Source organism: Portunus trituberculatus, chromosome 17 (genome assembly GCF_017591435.1).
Source record: "Portunus trituberculatus isolate SZX2019 chromosome 17, ASM1759143v1, whole genome shotgun sequence".
NCBI classification, from domain to species: Eukaryota; Metazoa; Arthropoda; class Malacostraca; order Decapoda; family Portunidae; genus Portunus; species Portunus trituberculatus.
This window is the reverse complement of record NC_059271.1, coordinates 18,196,954-18,220,927: the sequence shown is the minus strand read 5'-3', so window position 1 is coordinate 18,220,927 and position 23,974 is coordinate 18,196,954. Positions and strand designations below refer to the sequence as shown.

Here is a 23,974-nt window from a genome sequence, read left to right as displayed (position 1 = left end):
CATCTTTCCACTTCTTTCAGAGACGTCCAACCCTTCATTAACAGATCACACCCATCTGACTTCCGATCTTTCTAAAATTTCCACAACCTTCCAGACAGTTATCCCCTCTTCTTCAATGACACTCAACTGTCTTCCTCTTCCACAATGAATATCCTCTCTGTCCTTTCTCATAATCTTAACCCTTCACATGTTCCCACCTGTATGATCTACGGTTCCTTCCTTCCTTAAACTCTTTCAAGCTTGTCATACTTGTCGCCTTTGTGTATTATCTCTATTTTTTAGTCACTATATCCTTCAACAAATCCTTCTCTCTTCAAGAGAGAGAGAGAGAGAGAGAAGAGAGAGAGAGAGAGAGAGAGAGAGAGAGAGATTTCTAATATTTTAATATTTTAGACAGCGACATGTCTTATCTTCAAAAGATAATCTTTAAGAGAGAGAGAGAGAGAGAGAGAGAGAGAGAGAGAGAGAGAGAGAGAGAGAGAGAGAGAGAGAGAGAGAGAGAGAGATTAAAAATTTGTTTTTGTATTTGTGTGTGTGATTCACTGTTTGATCTCTCAGTCTCTGATAGACAGCCAGACTTCTCCACTGTGTGTGTGTGTGTGTGTGTGTGTGTGTTTTTCCATGTTACAACACATGTCTTATCTTCAAAAAAAAAAATAAAAGAGAAAGAGAGAGAGAGAGAGAGAGAGAGAAGAGAGAGAGAGAGAGAGAGAGAGAGAGAGAGAGAAGAGAGAGAGAGAGAGAGAGAGAGAATCAGTCTCTCCATTTTTTTCACAATCCATGTAGCTTATCTTTAGTGATTTCATTTCACTATTTCAAACATTCTCTTTTTATCCAACACACTATCTCAACTCTGAAGAAAGCTCAGTATCTCACTCCACCTATATCTACTCTTCATCACACATCCACCTATTGAAGGGTTAACTGAAACTTCACATCTCATCTCTTCTAAAACAGCTTCTATGAATTATGTTCTGACATCTCCATTTTTCTCCTCCTCCAACTGCTTACTCTGTATAACCTTATCCGTCCCTGTATAGTACTCTTCACATGTTTTTCCATCACACAGCTTTCTTGATAATAATCAAAGCTCTCTGTCTCATCAACTCCTCCTCTGACTAACTGTCTTCACTCTTTCTCACCACCAAATGTTGCATCCCTTTCTATATTTTATTGCTATTTTCATGGTAACTGTTCTACTGATCTTGTTAACTGCATGCCTCCTCCTCCATGCTGCACAACTTTCTTCTTCCTCTCATCCCTATTCTGTCCAACTCTCTAATCAAGAGTTCCATACTCAATCATTCATCCTTTCACTGGTAAACTCTGGAACTCCCTCCCTGCATCTGTATTTCCAAATTCCTACAACTTGTCTTCTTTTAAAGCATATCACATTTGCTCCCCAATTCTCTATTTTGGTACTTTTTCACTCTTTAGAGCCAGCACTCAAGTCTTTTATCTAACTTTCTTTTTTCCCTTCTGGCCCTCTTCTAAAAAACTTTAGTTACTTCTTGACTTACCTTGCACAATATACTAGTCAATGATACTGGTCTATAATTTAGTGGTTCCATTCTACTACCATTCATATATATAGGCACAATGTCAGCTTTTTTCCACTCTTTCGGGACTAATCCTGTTCGTATGGAGGTTTCCACAATATCAAATACGGGGTTCAACAATTGATCTTTACATTCATTTATGCCATCAGGCCCCATTGATTTATCAATATCCAGATTGCTTACAATTTTCATTACATCTTCCTTAGTAACCATGATGTCCTGCATTTACTTTATTTCTGTAGGTCTTCCTCCCATAAAATGCTCCTCCTTTGTAAACACTTTGCAAAAGTTGTCGTTCAAAATTTCAGCTATATCTCCAGCATCCTCATATACTTCTTCCCCATTTTTTACCTTTACTATTGCCTCCCTTATATTTAGTTTTCCATTTATGAATTTGTAAAACATTTTTGGGTCACTATCACAGTTTTCCACCACCCTCTGTTCATATTCCTTCTGTGCTGTTCTCCTTACTTCAACATATCTATTCCTTGCTGTTTTGTAAACTTTTCTTGATAATACATCACTGTTTTTCTTAAGTTTCTTCCATGCCTTTTCTTTGTTCTTTTTGCTTCTTCACAATTTCTATTAAACCACTGTTTATTATTTAAAGTCCTCTTTCTGTGATATGGCACAAACTTTTTCACAGCAGAGTTATACAAATCCATAAATTTATCGTATTTCAATTGCATATCCCTTTCCTGGTATACCACGGACCAGTCAATTTCATTAAAGAACTCCCTTATATGGTTATAATTTGCCCTAGTATAATTTAATTTTTCCTCCCTGTGTTCCACAATCTTATTCGTGCTTAATTCTGTATCCAGCTCAAAGCTTAGGACATCATGATCGCTTTTCCCCTAGGGACTTTCATGTTCAATTTCCTCTTTTAGAGAGATTCCCCTGGTAAATACCAAATCCAACCTTGCTGCAACATCTTGTCCCCTGCACCTTGTTGGTGATCTCACCCACTGTGTCATCAAGTTATTTGTTGCTACCTTTAACAATTCTTCTGCCCACTCACCACCGTTCACCACTTCGTAGTTTTCCCACACTATTTCTTTGCAATTAAAGTCTCCAAATTTCATCACTCTATCCTTTCTGATGAGTTCTTGCTTCATTCTGTCTAGAGTATTTCTCATCACCATTTGGTACTGTTCATATTCCCAAGCACTGGTTCTGGGTGGTATGTATACTGTTATAATATTAATGTCCCTCTTGCCATCTGTTATAAGCATACTTATCACTTCCTCATTTCTCTTACTATAGTTCACCTCCTTCACTATCAGATCTTCCTTAGTAAGAACCATTATACCACCACCTCCTTTATTTTTTCTATCATTTCTCCATACTTTGTAGTGTTTTACAACAAACCAGTCTAGCTTTATTTCGGCCTTAGCTTTGTTTCCACTACACACATTATGTCCGGTTTGTTATTTCTTAGGTAATCCATACATTCTAGCCTCTTAGACAGAAATCCATCTATGTTCGTGTAAGTCACTTTTATTCCATTCCTAGTCTCATTCTTCCATGTAATGCCTATTCCGTCTGTTTTATCCACCACTTCTTTAGCCTCCCATTTCTCATCCTCCAAAAAACTTGGTCTTTTCCTCTTCTGTTCTTTCGTCATTCCTCTCCTTCACTTCAGTTACAAGCTCCTTAATTTTCATTCGCTCATCTTGTGACATATTTCTTCTTATGTAAATTGTTTTGGTTTCCTCAGAGTCCTTAAGTTTCCAAGCCCTCCTCAACAAGGCCTCCGCTGCCACCTGAGACTTTAATTTCAATTTTAATGGTCTATTCTTGCCTTCCTCAAAAGCTCCCAATCTCACACTTTCTTCTACCTCAGCATATAGGTCCTCTTCTTCCACAGAGATCTTGTTCAGTAAAGACTTAATCTTGTCATTTTCCTTATCCTCCTGTCCTGCCAGTTCTTTAGTTTCCTCCCAATCCTATTATGATCACACATTTTTCTTTTCAGCAATATCTCTCACCACATACTCATTTTCCTTTAGTGCCTTTACCATTTCCTCTGTAATCTCTTTATTTTCCTCTTCCTGCTTTTTACTATCTCCTAAACGACCTTTGTACCTCCTGATGTTCATGGTTCACTTCTTTCATCCTGGTATCAATTAGATTAAGGCATTCCTCCTTTCTCAAGTCCCCTTCGGATATTTTTATCTCCATTTCCATGAGTTTAGCCTTCATCTCTTCACATTGTTTCCTTAGTTGTTGGTTTTCTTTCTCCATCTCTACTTTTTCCTTCAATAGCTCTTTATTCGCTAACTTAACAAATAGATCTCTTTTTGAACAAATCATTCTCCTAGAACTCTATCCAGTTTTTCTTGTATTGACAAAATGTTTAGAACTTACTTTCCAGTGCCTGAATTCTTGCATCCATATCAAGTTTCTCCAGTCCTTTTCATAGTAATCCTTCAAAGTCTCTAGTTTGTCTCGCCATTTTTGTTATCTCAGCTGATTCGGCCAGAACAATCAACACTCTCCTCTCAGGGATCACTCTCCATATCACTTTCAACACTCACAGTAGGACATTAACAGGACACTAACTTAGAGTTACCCAGCCCTGTAACACCATAGGTATTTTCCTTCTTCCGTCTGCAACATCTCTCTCTCAGCACCATGTGTGTGTGTGTGTGTGTGTGATTCACTGTTTGATCTGCTGCAGTCTCTGACAGACAGCCAGACGTTACCCATGGAACGAGCTCAGAGCTCATTATTTCCCATCTTATACCTGAGACCAGGCACACACCACACACAACAAGGTCACAACTCCTCGATTTACATCCTGTACTACTCACTGCTAGGTGAACACTACATGTGGAGACACACCCAAATATCTCCAGTGTCTGTGTGTGTGTGTGTGTGTGTGTGTGTGTGTGTGTGTGTGTGTATTTACCTAATTGTAACATACGGAAAAGAGCTATGCTCGTGTTGTCCCGTCTCCATATCTATTAATGTCCAGCTTTTTCTTAAAATCATGAATATTCCTTGCGTTGACCACTTCCACGTCTAAACTATTCCATGCTTCCACCCTTCTATGAGGGAAGCTATATTTTTCACATCTCTCCTATAAGTGGCCATTTTAGTTTTTTCCCATGCCCTCTCGACATTCTTTCATTCCACATACACAGATCTTCCCTATCCATTTTTCCATGCCAATCATCACTCTGTATATTGCTATCAGGTCTCCCTTTCTTCTGTTTTCCAGGGTCGGAAGTTGCATTCTTTTCAGTCTGTCTTCATAAGTCAAATCTCTTAAGTCAGGCACCATTTTGTTGCAGCCCTCTGTACTTTCTCTAGTTTCCTTATGTGTTTCTTTAAGTTCGAGCCCACTGTATTGTTGCATATTCAAGCCTCGGTCTTATCATTGCAGTAATTATTTTCTTCATCATTTCTTCATCTAAATATACGAACGCCACTCTTATGTTCCTCAATAAGTTCAATACTTCTCCAATTATTTTGTTTATATGTCTCTCTGGCGATAGGTCATTGGTAATTGTCACCCCAAGGTCTTTTTCTTCATGACTGGTTTTATGTCTTCATTTCCTATCTTGTACATACTCCTGATTCTTCTTTCACTCTTGCCAAACTCTATTTTCTTGCATTTTGTCGTGTTGAACTCCATTTGCCATGTACAGCTCCATTTCCATATTCTGTCCAAGTCTTCCTGGAGTAGTTCGCAATCTTTGTCACATCTCACTTTTCTTAACAATTTTGCATCGCCTGCAAATAGGCTCACATAACTGGACACCCCATCCACCATGTCATTTATGTAGACCGCGAACATTACTGGTGCCAACACTGATCCCTGTGGAACTCCACTCTCCACCAAGCCCCATTCTGATGGTCTGTCCTTAATTATTGTTCTCATTTCTCTTCCTACCAAAAGTCTTCCATCCATTTTAGTAAACTGCCATGCACTCCTCCTACCATTTCAAGTTTCCAGATCAGTCTCCGTGTGGTACCTTATCAAAGGCCTTTTTAAATCCAGATATATTCCATCAGCCCAACCATCTCTTTCCTGTATTACATCTATCACCCTCGAATAGTAACATATCAGGTTTGTCGTGCATGAACGCCCTTTTCTAAAACCAAATTGACACTCACAAAGTATGTCATTTTTCTCCAAGAAGTCTGTCCATCTATTCTTCACCACCCTCTCACACATCTTAGCTACCACACTTGTAAGTGACACTGGTCTATAGTTCAATGGGTCTCTCTTGTTACCTGATTTATAGATTGGGACAATGTTAGCTCTTTTCCAGTCTTGGGGCACTACACCTTCCCTTAATGAGGCATCAATTACTTCACAAACTTTTTCTGCCAGTTGCTCCTGCATTCTCTTAAAATCCATCCTGATACCCCATCAGGTCCCACAGCTTTTCTCACTTCTAAACTCCCCATCATATTCTTGATCTCCTCCACAGTTACTTGAAACTCCTTCATAATCCCTTTCTGTTCCATTACCAGTGGTTTGTCAAAAGCAGTCTCCTTTGTGAATACCTTCCGAAAGCATCCATTCATAGCCTCTGCCATTTCCTGGGATCTTCACTGCATACTCCATTTACTTCTAAACTTTCAATACTTTCTATTTTTGATGTTGTTGTTCACATGTCTGTAAAAAGCCTTGGTTGGTCTTTACATTTATCAATTATATCCTTTTCTTGTTTCTTTCTTTCTTCTCTTCTAATCAACACATATTCATTTCTTGCTCTTTTGTAACTTTCCCACTGCTTAATCCGTCTTTTCCTTCTCCACCTCTTCCATGCATCCTCTTTTCTTGTTCTAGCCTTTTCACATCTATCGTTAAACCAGTCCTGCTTTCCAACTTCTCTATGTTGTCTTATTGGTACAAATTTTTCTCACCTTCTTTGTATATTTTTATAAATTCCTTCCACTTTTCATTTGCTCCTTAGCACTCTTGAATTTCATCCAATTTGTCTCTTGAAAGAATTTCTTTAGGTTTCCAAAATCTGTCTTGGCATAATTCCATCTTCCCACTTTATATTCTTCATTTCTTCTAGATTTCTCTTCATCTATCACCTTGAACTCCAAAACTGCATGATCACTCTTGCTAAAGGGCACTCCACCCTCATCTCCTCAATGACCATTGGCTCTGTACTAAAGACCAAGTCCAGTCTTGACGATGCTCCTCTCCTCCAAACCTAGTATCTTCTTTGACCCACTGAGTTAACACATTTTCCATTGCCAGTGTCAATAGTGTATTTCCCCATGTTGTCTCTGATCCTTCCATTGACCAGTCCTCCCAACACACCTCTTTACAATTAAAATCTCCCATCATTATAGTTCGTTCACAGCCACCCAACATTTCTTCCAGACATGTTCCTGTATCACTTATCATTTCTTCATATTCCTGTACTGACCATGCATTTGTCTTAGGTGGTACGTACACCACTATGTAGTGCCTCTTTTTCCTTCATTAGTTTCTGCTCTGATCTTTAGCACTTCTGCCTTTCCCATACCTTCTTTCACTTGATCCACCTTTATATCTTTTTAACCAGCAACATCACTCCTCCTCCCATCTTACCTACTCTATTTCTTTTCCAAACATTATATTTCCTTCTCCAACCATCATCAGGTCTTCTCCTCTCTCAGTTTTGTTTCAGTAAGACCCACAATATCTGGGTTCTTGTCCTCAAGTAATCGTTGAGTTCTAAAATCCCGATATCACTCCATTTATGTTGGAATACATTACATTCCGCTCATACGTAAGTTTCTTTAGTCCTTTCTTGCTGTACTTTTCTGGGTTATGAACCACTTCCTCAGTCTCATATCCAAGATTCTCCAGAAAACTCTTTCTTCTCCTCTTCTGTCCTCTCTTCATTTTTTCAAAGCCTCCTTTCTCAACTCATTTAACATTTCTCTTTCCTTTTCACCGAGATCTCTTCTCAACCAAATCTTCCTTGTTGTTTCCTGCTGGGCTAGCCTCCATGACTTCTCCACCAATTCATCTACATCCTTGTGTGTGTGTGTGTGTGTGTGTGTGTGTGTGTGTGTGTGTGTGTGTGTGTGTGTGTGTGTGTGTGTGTGTGTGTGTGTGAGAGCAAATATGTGCATTGATTTTTTTGTCAGTGATAGAAAATAACAGGATCATAAAGACAGAAAAACAAAAACACTGAACATGGTCATGATAAAACAACATCTGTTCTAGGCACTGACATTGGAATAGTTAATTCATATAGAAACTTTCAATGATATCTTACAGATGGTTTTGAGCTTCTAGAATATTGAAAGTGATAAAATGACTAACCTGCTGGTCAAAGAAGCACACAACCCCATCCAGAAGAGTGAGCTCATTGGCACGGTCATTGATTCTCATCACAATGCTGGGCCATCGGTCCTGAGCCTTATTCTGATATGATGCAATGCAAAGATGAAGGCACATTATTAGGAATTCTGTGCTACAGTCAGACAATAACTTGAAGTAAGTTATTTAATGCCACTTGATTAGTGGCAAGCCAAAATGAACCATAATGGAACACAGAAAATGTGTGACAACACACAATTATACATCAATTCCACTGTTGTTGATCATAATAAGAATATGTATTGGGTTGTGTAAAGAGTGGCACTTCTGTCTCTAGTCCATCACTACTGATATTATAACAAAACCAACAAACCAACATTTGGGTAAGAGAAGATTGCAGGATAGCTGTCAAGACCCTTAGGAGTTGACACTGACTCCTGTGGATGATGATAGCCAGCACCCCGGTAATCATCTATTCCTGCTGCCTCAAACACCAAACACACACTAACAGCATCACTTTTTCTCTGAAAACTTTGAATTCTGAAAGAAACAAGTTTGACATTAATTGTATGTAAGTTAAAACTATTTTATGAAGACATTCTTTATTAATAAAACATACAAAATAATATACTACTTGTAATGTCTTCATTTGGCACTAATATTAAGAAATTGACCTGAAGGCAGCATATCTTTAGCCAAGAAAGACTTGGTCCAAGGGTGGAATCCCTGTCCAGGAAAACATGCCAGGATAATAATGAATATTAGATCTCTGAATCAATTTAGGCATTTTTGTACTCCTACTCACTACATCATAAATGCAAATTACATAAATAAATAGGGAGGAAAAAAACAATGGCACCTACTTGGAAACATAGTCACAGGCTTGTCCCTGTCTGGAGATCAAGGCCTTCATCTCTGCTGGAGAACTTTGTGTTGCTAAAGTCTCATGAAAGTACAGGGAAAACTTTGAAACAAAGGCTGCTTTAGCCTGCCACAGCCACTGGTACAAAGCAGGAAGGGGAGATGACTTGAGGAAATTTGAACCAAAGCCATATTTCTTTGTCTGGAAAAAGACAAGAATTCAGTAAACTGATCATGAATGCATGCACATTCTCTTTGTGTGGTTTTATAATAACATTGCATCTATCCGTCAAAGACTGAAAAAGAAATAGAAACACACATGACTAATGTCTATCTACTTATATATCAGAAAGAACCCATCTTACAAAGAAATTGAACATCAAACTGAATTACATGGTATCATCAACTGCACATTACCATCTGGAGTGACTTTGGAACTTTGCTCGCAATGATAAAATCTAAAGGTATCCACAAATTCAGAGTGGCAACCACACAACTTTAAGAACTTACTTTTGTCAGAATATTAGGCAAGTCTCCTTACAGCTGCATACATTGTTTTTTATCTTCTTATAAGACTATTTCAAATAAAATAAAGAAAATATATAAAATGGATGGCATCCAGGGTCCTACAAAATAAATAAGAACCAAGCAGCTGAAATGTTAAAGATGGAACAAGCAGATTTTGGAGTAAGCTGGAAAATAGTTACCACATATAGATTGGACAAGTGATAGGATAAAGAGGATGGTATTTAAAATGTTGAGCTGCACCATAAAATACATATTTTGTTAACCACAATGCAGTGTAAACTTACCTCCTTAGGTTGGATGGCACTGTGCCAGCTGTTTAACTTTGAGTGAGCATCATGAAGGTGAATCAATGACGGCAAGAACCGCCAATGCTGCATTTCCAATTGACTCCTCAGTAAATGTATTAATATATCACACTCATACCTGAAAAATAAGTGTAAATTCAGTTCTCTGTCACTCAATCTTCAGATGGTGTTCATGGATTGGTGTGAGTCAATCACATAGAATGTTTGGACTAAATCAGGGACAGACGATGGATTCCTACTCAAGTGAATTAATATTCACTTATAGTGAAGAAGCCTAACTCAATATTGTACATATGCCCCCAGGTATTAAAATTATGCAGAAGGTAAAGGGTACTGAATTAAGCATGTGCAATATCTTGCAGTGAAAGGTACTGTATTAATGAGTAAGCTGACACACACATGGAGGATATACCCTAAAGAGAGACATTAACTTAACATTATAGAGTGGAACCACAGTTCATGAATGTACAAATAAATCGGTTGACAAACCAAATTTTTTAAACAAATTTTGTCTTAGTCCACGAAGAAGAAAGATGCTGGCTTTAGTGCGAGATAGCGTTGCATGGAGCATCAGTTGTTCTCATGGTACCATACTGTAAATAGTGTTTCTTGTGTTGTTATTTTGTTTTTTTTGCTTTTTGCATTAAATTGTTAGTGATAGTGGTGTTAAGAAGCCTAAGCATATTACAATATAAATAAAGAAATCTATACCAGCAGAGAATCTTGTAAATAATACTACTGTTTAATTCACATAAAGAATAACAGAAAATTAGAACTAAATTACAAATATAGAACACTAGAAAAGAAATTATTTCAGAGATGCTTTGCTGGTGTGGCAAGTCTCAGGAGTCACAGGATTCTGTAACATTTTTGTTTGGATTACCATATTTGTCATCACAGCTGATCACATCAGAGAAGCGCCTCACCTCCAGGACAATGATAAATGTCGTCAGAAAGATCAGCATATGCCATTTTGCTGTCAGTTAGACACTGTTAATATAGAAATAATGATCTATTTTATATTCCAACTGAGCAGTGCACAGAAGTGGTTGAGAGAGAATATGTGCTTAAGGGACTACAGGATGTGTGCTAAGTCAGTCTTTCAATTCAATGGGAAAATGGTTTTGATTCACAAACATTTTGGTTTGCAAATGGCCTTCAGGAATTAAGTTCATAAACCAAGGTTCCACTGTATACAAAAGTTGATTATGTCAACATAAAACTTGGCTTTATGAAAGCAATGATGGTGATGACGTACGTGAAGTTTGTTTTGATTGGAGTAAGAATTGGATGGTGAAAGTTTCTGCTGTTCTTAACACCTATTTCTGTTACATTTGCTAGGAGGTCCTCAAAGTTCATCATGCGACTCATAGATGCTTCCAATAGCCTTTCATAACTGAGATTTATGTTAAGGATTCTTAGAGATAAAAGAATTATATTGAGCCAAAGTGTACTAAGGTTTCATCTTAACATCTTATAACCCCTAAATAAGAAGTTAATGTTCTTGTTTTCTATATTACATCATATTTCAGTCCCAATTATCTATCCATCAAACATCACCTTTGGATAAAACAATTAGAGTCATACAGCACAAAGGTACCCAAGCATCATGGACACCTGGTAAAGGATACAACGTAATCATCTGCAGCCTCGCCTTGATGAACAAGACCAGGTGAGAGCATAGGTGTCGCAAAATGCCATCACAACCAGGGCTTCCCAGATTTCCACTGCCTGATGTGGGAGGATTTCCATTAGCTCCCATGCATCTCCTTCTTTCGTAGCCAAGGTCATTGAGCTCAAGGTTAAGAGACTCATAGCTTGCACGGACAGAGCTCTGAAATAATGAAATAAATAGATTCCTTCCATGTACTAAATACATATATACTTCTTATAAGGTTGTAAATGAAACTATTTGTTTCCACCAAGACCTGACAGGATGTAATATATGTGTGTGTCGTGTTTTATCTGGACCACCTAATGTGGGATTGATAGCCTGGTATATAGATTGAAGTAACCAAAACAAACCAGAATTTCACATAGATTTTTATACATCATCACTCTTGTCATCTTCAAAGTACTCTCCATTTGAATCAATGCATCAATTCTGACATGTTTTTCAGCACTGGATACAGTCCAGGAACTCTTGCAAGTGATGACTTGCAATGCTTCCATCATTCTTTTTTTATATCTTACACCTCTGTGATAAGTTTTTCCTTAAGGACTTTTTTAAAGATCTTGTAAATAGGGAGGATAGGTAATCAGGGTCTAGCTATTTTGGGTAAAAACTGTCTCACACTCAAGGTAATGTACAAAAGGAGCAATCTTGTAATGAAGCCACCATTCTCCACTTTGCTACTGGTGGGGCATTTCCATCTTACTGTGTCTCACAAATGCCTCAAAACTTCTAAGTAAAAAGTATGATTAACAGTTTGACTGGAAGGAATACATTCCTTATGGACAATCCTTTCAGCATCGAAGAAACAAATCAACATCATCTTTATGTTGCATTTGACTTCACACGCTTTTCTGGGATGTGGTGAGATCGACTGCATCCATTGGCTTGACTGCTGCTTTTTTCCAGCTCGTAGCCTTAGCACTACCAGTGATAACAACTTCATAAAAAGATCGGGATCAACATACATATACTAATTTGAATCTTATTTAAGTATTTTATTTATTCCTTTTCAAACTACCAATGTAACACTTCCTACTGAAATTGAATTTACAAGTACAAACCTCCTTCCTCAAAAATCCCTTTGCTGTAAGGAATGACAGATTCATGTAGAGCTTTTCGACAGCAGCTAACTGAGCCACACAGGAGAGCAGGAGTGCCAAACAGTAGATCCACTAAATCTACTCAAGTCACGCTCCTTTTCCTGTGTTTAGAAAATTAAACATATAAAATTAAAAACAAAAGCAAAATAATTAAGCATACAAGCAATGTTTTTTTGACATTTCAATTCAACAAAATATACAATAAAATTTCTACTTTATAAAAACCTGAAAATTCATGTAAGTACTCAAAATTTTACTAACAGCTTGTTCCTTGGCCTTGTCATAATTGAACTTAGAGAAGTAGACAAGAAGTCCCTGGAGGATACTATCTTCACTGTCTCCCATCTGCCGTGTTGCTACTGCCATGTCATGAGGTGCTCTGACAAAAAAATTATACATGTAATATACAGAAATAACGTATAAAAGTGGCATGTATTATAAATCATTATATAGCTATAAACTAAAATTGCATTTTCATGAAATGGCAGGCCATGATTTTTACTTTTTAAACTCAATCCTTTGAATATCAACAAAATTCCACATATCCTTCATACTTTTTCAGTCTTTCCATCCAGTTTCTGCATTTCATTAGGGCCATGTAGGATGGTGCCTCCTAACAGAGGGCTTAGTTTTGGCATTTGGGAAGCGTTATCTCGAGTGGATGCTGTTCTTATCCTTAGACCATGACCAAGATTTGAACCCCATGTGCTTGGGGACTCCTTGGCCCCCAAAGCACATGTGGATCCACTTTACCACAGCAAACACTTAACAAAAATTAGGGTGAAAAGAAGAAGCGTGCTGCCTCATCTTCACACTAAGCATTACAAATGATATTCTCAAACTGATGTGAAGAATTCATGAGTCATGACAATACATTAGTATTTCAGTGCAACACATGATACTGGTGCTCTAGATAGTTATCACGAGTCTTCACCTATCCTTCATAGAGTGGTAAATCTGCTTCTCACATCAACTTGCCAATATCTTATCAACTGCTCATGAAGAAAAGCAATGTTCCTAGGCAACTTGAGAAGTGCCCAGGGGTAAAGTTGAATTATATAATGCATAGTTACACTTAGATTTTCAATAACTGTTTGTGGTTACATTCTAATATCTGGCAATACAAGTAGCAATGCCCTGGTTTAAGATGACACATTACTATATATATATATATATATATATATATATATATATATATACAGACAACCCCTACTTAACGAAGGTTCACACAACAAAATTTCGCTAACCGGTTTCATTTCACTACCATCTGCTCGTTTAACGAACACCAAACTCGCTTTTAACAAAGTTTTATCCAGGTAATTTTTCCAAGTTTGAAAGGCCCGCCATACACGCAAGCCGACAGGCTTTTGAATATACCAGTGCTTCTCGTGGCCAACACGCGCACCACTCATTCTCCCTGTTCAAAACAATAACAGCATCAGCAGCAGCTGCCTTCCTCACTCAATTTACCACCAAAACGCCCTGCAATGTCGCCTAGCATTGCTAAGAAGACCAGGAAGTCTCTTACTCTCGAAGTGAAGCTGGAAATTATTCACAGACATGAGAGAGGCGAGAAAACTAATAGCATTGCTCGCCACCATCTTGATTCCATCTACTGTCTCTACAATTTTCAAGTCAGCAGACTCTATTAAGAAGGCTGGTGAGACCGTATCTTCCTTGCAAGCTAAAAGAACCACCTGAACTCGTGACTCCAATGGATAAAAAGGAAACCCTTGTGGAAATGTGGTACATAAGTTTTGTATGTGATACAATGATGCGCCTTTTGTTTACATTCCACAGGTTGCCGGTTAGTGTCTTTCCCGTTTCACTCTTCTTCCCTTCACAAATTTAAGATTATCAACATTATAAAGTTACTTACATACATACATTAGTGTACATTATAATGACTTAAATTAAACTGCCTAAGTGTTTAATTTCATAATTTTTACTTTCATTAAATCTTTCACTGTACTATGATGCACTCTCGCTTTGTTTACTCTCAATGGAAGTTCGAGTCAGGGGTTGAACTTGTTAGTTGTCAGTTCACATAAAGAAGTTTCACTTAACGAAGGGTTTTTTAGGAACATAACCCCTTCGTTAAGCAGGGGTTGCCTGTATATATACAGGTAACCCTTGCTTAACGAAGGTTCGCACAACAAAATTTCGCTACAATGAAGGTTTCATTTTACTACCATCTGCTCTTTTAACGAACACCAAACTCGTTTTAACGCAATTTTATCCAAGTAATTTTTTCCAAGTTTGAAAGCCCCGCCGTATCACGCAAGCCGACAGGCTTTTTGAATACACCAGCACCTTTCATGGACAAAATGCGCACCACCCACTCCCCCTGTTCAAAACAATAACAGCGTCAGCAGCAGCTTGTCTTCCCTCGCTCTACATGCCACTAAAACGCCCTGCATTGTCGCCTAGTGTTGCTAAGAAGACCAGGAAGTCTCTTACTCTTGAAGTGAAGCTGGATATTATACACAGATATGAGAGAGGCGAGAAAACTAATAGCATTGCTTCCCACCATGGCTTGACTCCAACTACTGTCTACCATTTTCAAGTCAACAGACTCTATTAAGAAGGCTGGTGAGATCATATCTTCCTTGCAAGCTAAAAGAACCACCTGAACTCGTGACTCTGCAATGGATAAAATGGAAAGCCTTGTGGAAATGTGGAACATAAGTTTTGTATGTGGTACAATGATGCGCCCTTTGTTTACATTCCACAGGTTGCTAGCTAGTGTATTTCCCGCTCCACTCTCCCTCCCTTCATAAATTTAAGATCATCAACATTATAAAGTTACTTACATACACACATTAGTGTACATTATAATTACTTAGTCTTAAATTAAACTGCTTAAATGTTTACCTTCATAATTTTTACTTTCATTAAACCTTTTACTGTACTATGATGCACTCTCGCTTTGTTTACTCTCAATGGAAGCTCAAGTAAGGGGTTAAACTTGTTATAGTTAATTGGTTCGCTTAACGAAAATTTGTTTAACAAAGGTTTTTTTAAAAACATAATCCCTTTGTTAAGCGGGGGTTGCCAGTATATACATATATATATTTTTTTTTTATGTAGGGAAGAGGGTCAGCCAAGGGCAAAAAAAAAAAAAAAAAAAAAAAAAAAAAAAAAAAAAAAAGATTAAAAAAAGGCCAACTTCAGTGCTGGCCCTCTAGAAAGAGGAAAAATGTCGGCCAAAATTAGTGAGCAAATGACTCGATACTTCCCTCTTAAAAGAAGACAAGTTGTAAGTCGGAAATACAGATGTAGGGAGGGAGTTCCAGAGTTTACCAATAAAAGGTATGAATGATTGAGAGTACTGATTAACTCTTGCGCTAGAGAGTTGTACAGCATAGGGATGAGAGGAAGAAGAATGCCTTGTGTAGCAAGGCCACAGGAGGAGGGGAGGCATGCAGTTAGCAAGAGCAGTAGAACAGTTAGCATGAAAATAGCGATAAAAGATAGAAAGAAATGCAACATTTCGGCGGTGAGAAAGAGGCTGAAGACAGTTAGTCGGAGGAGGGGAGTTGATGAGATGAAAAACTTTTGATTCCACCCTATCTAGTAAAATTGTGTGTCTGGAAGCCCTCAAACATGCGAAGAGTACTCCATACAAGGACAGATAAGGCCCTTGTACAGAGTTAGCAGTTGGAGGGACGAGAAAAATTGGCAGAGATGCCCCAGAATGCCTAACTTCATAGAAGCTGTTTTAGCAAGAGATGAAATGTGAAGTTTCCAGTTAAGAATATGAGTAAAGGACAAACCGAGGATATCTAGTGTGGATGAAGGAGACAGTTGAGTGTCATTGAAGAAGAGGGGATAATTGTCTGCAAGGTTGTGTTGAGTCGATATATGAAGGAATTGAGTTTTTGAGGCATAAGAAAACTACTAGATTTTCTTTGCCCCAATTGGGAATCTTAGAAAGATCGGAAGTCAGGCATTCTGTAGCGTCCCTGCATGACCTGTTGACTTAATGTAGGATTGGTCGTCTCTGAAAGGACATGGAAAGATGAAGGGTGGTATCAACAGTGTAGATGTGGATAGGGAAAGAAGTTTGGTTAAGAAGGTCATTAATGAATAATAGAAAGAGAGTGGGTGACAGGACAGAACCCTGAGGAACACCACTATTAATAGATTTAGGAGAAGAACAGTGGCCGTCTACCACAGCAGCAATAGAACGGTCGGAAAGGAAACTTGAGATAAATTTGCAGAGAGAGGGATTGAAACCGTAGGAGGGCAGTTTTGAAATTAGAGCTTTATGCCAGACTTTATCAAAAGCTTTTGATATGTCTAACGTGACAGCAAAAGTTTCACCGAAATCTCTAAAAGAGGATTAACAAGACTCAGTAAGGAAAGCCAGAAGATCACCAGTAGAGCAACCTTGAAAGAAGCCATACTGGCGATCAGATAAAACAGTGTTGTCCAAACATTTTCGCCTGTTGTACCCTCTATTACCTACTCCTATTGTTACGTACTCCCTCCCCGTCCACTATGGATGAACAAACTCAGTTTTTTTTTTTTTTTAGGATAATGCAAATAATAGGTATATTTATTATAAAAACATTGTATTGTAGGAGTGCTGGTCAATAAATTCTAATTTATTACACAAATAAAATGGATGATCTAATAACCAAATGCTTGAAAATTACTTACACAACTTAATATGAGATGTGAGGTTGATGTTCACTGATGATTTTTTCCATCCTTGACGGTATTGAGGCTACTGCCTTGATAAGGTTTTGTTCCAGGTTGACATTTAGTTTCTTTCTCTGTTTCGATTTTATAACGCTCAGTGCAGAGCAAGATGCCTCATAAAGATAGGTAGACCCAAATGGCAAAAGTTTTTCTAATGCCATTTTTCCTAAGTCATACAGCTCCAGAAGTGAGTGATATTTGAGCTTTCGAATAACAGTTTTAGGCCATGGTCTGCACACACTTCTATCAGTGTTTCCTGGAAACAAATCGGATGCTTCTCATGTTCAGAAAAGAGGAATGGATTTCTAATCCAGTCAAGCTGTTCTGATCGTTCATGTATGTCAGGAGAGTAAGACTTAAAAGCACTAATAAGACTGGTCAAATGTTCCACAATGATTGGTTTCACAGTGCCTTTCTCATAATTGTTACTGGAAAAGTGGGCATCTGACAGAGGAAAGCACATAAACACTCCCCTTGAGCATGTTTGCTTCCACAGTTCTAATTTCTTTTGAAAACCAGAAACTTTATCATATAGGATGAAAATGTTTCAAAGGATTTGGGTCACATTCCTTCAGGGTTTCCAGAGCTTTTTTCGATACCACCGAGACATTCTCTAAGAGTTTTGATGTTCAGGCCACGCACAGGTTCTTCTTCCTCGTCTCCCTCTTTTTCTGCCTCCTGTGATGCCTTGTCTAGGCATCACAGGAGAGATTCAGCATGGCTTTCCAAAAGATCTTGAACATCATCATCAACTTCATCGAAGCCAGCCCTATGGCACATATTTACTGTCATTTCTGATTGCACCGATGTCATCTTCAGCAAAGCCTGGGAAATCATGTGCGCATTCTGGCCATACTTTATTCCAAGCCAAGTTCATGGTAGACGTCTTCACTTTGTCCCAAGATGACGATGTTATCTAAGGCATGCTTGATGTTATACGACTTCCACCATTCATTGATAGTGGGCTTGCCAGGCCCATCTGTACCCTTTATCAGTTGCTGCATGGTTCACCACTGGTAGTAGGCTTTACGTGTTTGCCATGATTATTACGCATATATTTGTGCTTACAACAGACCCTTTAATATTCCATTTATTCATCTAATTAGTAATGCATGCAAGTAATATATAATGCAGTTAAAAAAAAAAAGGGGAAGAGGAAGAGATAACAGGCTCCAAGCATGGTTATGTTAAAGTCAGTACTGTGTGTGGCAGGGAGGTGTGGCGTGGATGATGTCATCACCCCTGCTCCCTGCGCTGGGCCCTCTCAGATGACATGAGCGGATACCGTATCTGTGAATTTTTCTTACCGTATATCGAATCAAGGATAGTAATTTCCAAATACCATAACTGTGAAATTACCGGATAAAGAACTACCGTATAATGAGGACTTACTGTATATATATATATATATATATATATATATATATATATATATATATATATATATATATATATATATATATATATATATATATATAGTAAGTTCTCATTATACGGTACAAATGTGTTCCTGAAAACCTTACCACATATTGAATTTACCGTATACTGAACCCATTCAAACATGTAAAAATAAGGAATGTATTCCAGCACATCAAAAGTCAACCCTACAGAAATGAAAATACATGAAAATAATCATAAAAAAAAAAGTTGAGTACTGTGCAAAAGAAATAAACAAAATGTTTTTATTTATCTTTTACTTGCCATGTATTCTATCAGATGATGTCCCTCCCGAGGCTAAGGGACAGTAGGGATTTCAGCCCTTAATCATTTTCTGCTGAGTGGGCAGATGAGGATAAGACGTCGTCATCTATACTGTCAGAAGTAGATGTAGAAGGGCCAGCTGTAACAGGGTCAACACTTTTCAATGGTTTGAAGAAAGAGGATATTGAGGAAGGGCCAGCTGTAGCAGGGTCAACAGGTGTGACAGGGATGGCATGTCTGACTGGCTTGAAGAATGAGTAGATGGAGGACTGTTTAGTTTTTCTTGCTTTTTCATCATAGATTTCTTGATAAATATTGATACTTTTCTCTACATCATGAGAAACTTTGTTACTCCTGGCAGGATTTGGGTCACGTTCCTTCAGGGTTTCCAGAGCTTTTCCAATACCACCAAGACATTCTCTAAGAGTTTTGATGCCCAGGCCATGCACAGGTTCTTCTTCCTCGTCTACCTCTTTTTCTGCCTCCTGTGATGTCTTGTGTAGCTCTATAAGTTCATCATTTGAGAGAGATTCAGCATGGCTTTCCAAAAGATCTTGATCATCATCATCATCAACTTCATTGAAGCCTGCCCTATGGCACAGATTTACTATGTCATTTCTGATAGCACCAATGTCATCTTCAGCGAAACCTGGGAAGTCACACGCGCATTCTGGCCATACTTTATTCCACACCAAGTTCATGGTAGACGTCTTCACTTCGTCCCAAGATGACTTGATGTTATCTAAGGCGTGCTTGATGTTATACGACTTCCACCATTCATTGATAGTGGGCTTGCCAGGCCCATCTGTACCCTTTATCAGTTGCTGCATTGTTCTCCGCTGGTAGTAGGCTTTTAGTGTTTGCCATGACATTATGAATATATTTGTGCTTACAATAGACCCTTTAATATTCCATTTATTCATTTAATTAGTAATGCATGTAAGTAATATGCATGGGTGGGAGGGGAAGAGATAATAGGCTCCAAGGGTGGTCAAGTTGAAGACAGTACTGTGTGTGGCGTGGATGACGTCATCACCCCTGCTCCCCGAGGTGGGCCCTCTCGGATGACATGAGCGGATACCATATCTGTGAATTTTTCTTACCGTATATCGAATCGAGGGTAGTAATTTCCAAATACCGTAACTGTGAACTTACCGGATAAAGAACTACCATATAACGAGGACTTACTGTGTGTGTGTGTGTGTGTGTGTGTGTGTGTGTGTGTGTGTGTGTGTGTGTACATATATATATATATATATATATATATATATATATATATATATATATATATATATATATATATATATATATATATATATATATATATATATATATATATATATATATATATATATATATATATATATATATATATATAGTAAGGTCCCGGTTACGCCGGTCTCAAGTTACGTCAAACTCGCACTTACGTCACTCCACTATAAGGCAATTTAAGATTTAAAAAATTGAAAATTTATAAATCGTAGCGCGGGTTTATTGTTATTGTTGGCGCCAGGCGTCACTAGTGGTTATCCACCACACCGCCCACCTCATGCTTGAATACAATAACACTCTACATACCTCAGTTCCACCACACCGTCGCCCCTGGCAGGAATGTTCCTACATCTGCGTTTGCTGACTATCTTAGTATCTTGTTCAATGGCACCAAAAAAAAAAACTCCTGAGTGATAGCAGTGATGCTAAGAAAAGGAAAACCATTACGCTACAAGAAAAAGTGGACATAATTAAAAGACACGAGAAGGGAGGCAGCAGCTGTGTATAAGGGAGTGAAGAAGAAAATGGGAAGCCCGTTACCATGACAACGGGGAGGTTGACGACCTTGAGGGCTCGCGCACCTATCACAACAATAACAACTCCGGAGCCTTCATCTGGGCCACATGACACTCGCAGCTCACTTGCACTGTCTGCGCTTGTCTGCTGATCCCTATTGCCCTTTCCTATTGCATTTCCTGGCCCGCTGCCCATGCTTCTACTCCCACCGCACTGCACTGCACTACGCTTCCAGCTGTCCACCCTCGGCGTCACAACATTCGACTTGCCCACCCTCCTGGCAGCCTCAGGCGTCCACCCCTCTGGTAACATGCAGTCCTTCGCGTTCATGCCCTAATCAACAACAAAACAAGCTTGTGTTTCATATTCCTACATACTTGTAAATAATATAACAATATAACCTTTTACTTATATAACGCTTCTACTCCTACCGCACTCCACAAAGCTCCCAGCTTTCCGCCCTGGCCACAACATTTGACCTGCCCACCTCCTGGCGGCCTCAGGCCGCCCCTCTCGGCAACCTGCAGTCCTTCGTGTTCGCGGCCCTAATCAATATATTCATACATAGTTGTAAATAATATACCAATATAACAATATAACATTTTACTTACCTGAATAACCATAAAAAATTATTGGTTGAAAACTCGATAGTATGCTTTGAAAGTACAAAAACTCGAGTTACGTACAAAATCAACTTACGTCATGTTTCAGGAACGTAACTCTGACGTAACTCGGGACCTTACTGTATATATATATACACACACTTAACCCTCGGCTATCGTGCCCAATTGGGACCAAAATAGCTGCACTATAGCCGAATTGATCTTGGCGCAAAGGCGGTTTTGGCCAATGAGCGCTCAGATATCCCATGACGTCATGGCTGGGCGCGTGATAGCAGGCATCTGAGGTCGCGATAATGAAATTTTAGCAGCTTTTCATGGGTGCGTGATAGCAATAATACGCGATAGCGGAAGTTGCGATAGTCGAGGGTTGACTGTACATATATATATATATATATATATATATATATATTTTTTTTTTTTTTTTTTTTTTTTTTTACATTACAAGGGCACTGGCCAAGGGCAAACAAAGTGTTGGAAAAAAAAATCCTGCTGGTTGCCAGGCCCTGTTAAGAGGAAAGTAGAAAGAGAAAACAAAAAATCTAAAAGGAGGGTCCAGTTAACGTAAGAGGTGTCTTGACACTCCTCTTTTGAAAGAGTTTAAGTCATAGGCAGGTGGAAATACAGACACAGGTAGAGAGTTCCAGAGTTTACCAGTGTAGGGAATGAAGGAGTGAAGATACTGGTTAACTCTTGCATTAGGAAGATGGACAGAATAGGGATGAGAAGAAGTAGAGAGTCTTGTGCAGCGAGGCCGCAGGAGGGGAAGGCATGCAGTTAGCAAGTTCAGAAGAGCAGACAGCATGAAAACAGCGGTAGAAGACAGATAAAGATGCAACATTGCGGCGGTGACTTAAAGAATCAAGACAGTCAGTTAGAGGAGAAGAGTTGATAAGACGAAAAGCTTTAGATTCCACCTTGTTTAGTAAAGCTGTGTGTGGATCCCCCAGACATGAGAGCCATACTCCATACACGGGCGGATAAGGCCCTTGTACAGAGCAAGCAGCTGGGAGGGAGAAAAATGGACGAAGACGCCATAGGACACCTAACTTCTTGGAAGCTGATTTAGCAAGAGTAGAGATGTGAAATTTCCAGTTTAGATTTTTAGTGAAGGATAGACCGAGTGTGTTTAATGTAGAGGAGAGGGAAGTTGAGTGTTATTGAAGAAGAGAGGATAGTTGTCTGGAAGGTTATGTCGAGTAGATAGTTGTAGAAATTGAGTTTTGAGGCATTGAACAAAACCAGGTTTTCTCTGCCCCAATCAGAAACAAGTGAAAGATCAGAAGTTAGGCGTCCTATAGCATCTCGCCTTGAGTCATTTAATTGTTGTTGGGTTGGGCGTCTGTTGAACGCTGTTGAATAATGCAAGGTGGTATCATCAGCATAGGAGTGGATAGGGCATTGAGTCAGATTTAGGAGATCATTGATGAATAATAGAAAGAGAGTGGGTGATAGGACAGAACCCTGTGGAACACCACTGTTGATAGTTTTAGGGAAGAACAGTGACCGTCTACTACAGCAGCAATAGAACGATCGGAAAGGAAACTGGAGATGAAGGTACAGAGAGGATAGAATCCGTAGGAGGGTAGTTTAGAAATTAAAGATTTGTGCCAGACTCTATCGAAGGCTTTCGATATGTCAAGGCCGACAGCAAAGGTTTCACCGAAGTCCCTAAAAGAGGATGACCAAGATTCAGTTAGGAAAGTAAGAAGATCACCAGTAGATCTGCCTTTACGGAAACCATACTGGCAATCAGAGAGAAGGTTGTGAGCTGATAGATGCCTCATTATCTTCCTATTAAGGATAGACTCAAAGGCTTTAGAAAGGCAGGAAATCAAAGCTATAGGGCGGTAGTTAGAAGGATTGGAGTGGTCACCTTTTTAGGGACAGGTTGAATGTGAGCAAACTTCCAGCAAGAAGGATAAATAGAAGTAGAGAGACACAGATGAAAGAGTTTGACCAGGCAGTGAGCGAGTTCGGAAGCACAGTTTTGAGAACAACAGGAGGGACTCCATCCGGACCGTAAGCCTTCCGAGAATCAAGGCCAGAGAGGGCCAGGAAAACGTCTTTATAAAGAATTTTAATTTTAGGGATGAAGTAGTCAGAGGGTGGAGGAGTAGGAGGAATATGCCCAGAATCATCCAAAGTTGAGTTGGTAGCAAAGGTTTGAGCGAAGAGTTCAGCTTTAGAAAAGAAGAGACAGCTGTAGAGCCATCTGGATGAAGTAAAGGAGGGAAAGACGAAGAAGTAAAGTTGTTAGAGATATTATTGGCTAGATGCCAGAAATCTCGAGAGGAGTTAGAATTGGAAAGACTTTGACATTTTCTATTGATGAAAGAGTTTTTAGTAAGTTGGAGAATAGATTTGGCATGATTACGGGCAGAAATATATAGGGCATGAGTTTCAGCAGTTGGATGGCTACGGAACCGTTTGTGAGCCGCCTCTCTATCATTGACAGCACGAGAACAAGCAGAGTTAAACCAAGGCTTTTTAGCTTTAGGGTTAGAGAAAGTATGAGGAATGTATAGCTCCATGCCAGAGATATATATATATATATATATATATATATATATATATATATATATATATATATATATATATATATATATATATATATATATATATATATATATATATATATATATATATATATATATATATATATATATATATATATATATATATATATATATATATATATATATATATATATATATATATATATATATATATATATATATATATATATATATATATATATATACACACACACACACACACACACACACACACACACATATATATATATATATATATATATATATATATATATATATATATATA

General features: G+C 38.5%; 1 protein-coding gene across 1 annotated transcript in view; it reads right to left on the bottom strand.

The window, feature by feature from the left end:
• The window catches only part of LOC123505012 (KICSTOR subunit 2-like), a 61,054-nt gene that overhangs the window by 27,430 nt on the left and 9,650 nt on the right, over window positions 1-23,974 (bottom strand). Inside the window, 9 exon segments of the mRNA XM_045256019.1 lie at window positions 7,849-7,950; window positions 8,223-8,385; window positions 8,709-8,908; window positions 9,519-9,657; window positions 10,798-10,935; window positions 11,171-11,373; window positions 12,276-12,367; window positions 12,370-12,415; window positions 12,576-12,693. Coding sequence (XP_045111954.1) covers window positions 7,849-7,950; window positions 8,223-8,385; window positions 8,709-8,908; window positions 9,519-9,657; window positions 10,798-10,935; window positions 11,171-11,373; window positions 12,276-12,367; window positions 12,370-12,415; window positions 12,576-12,693 — 1,201 coding nt within the window.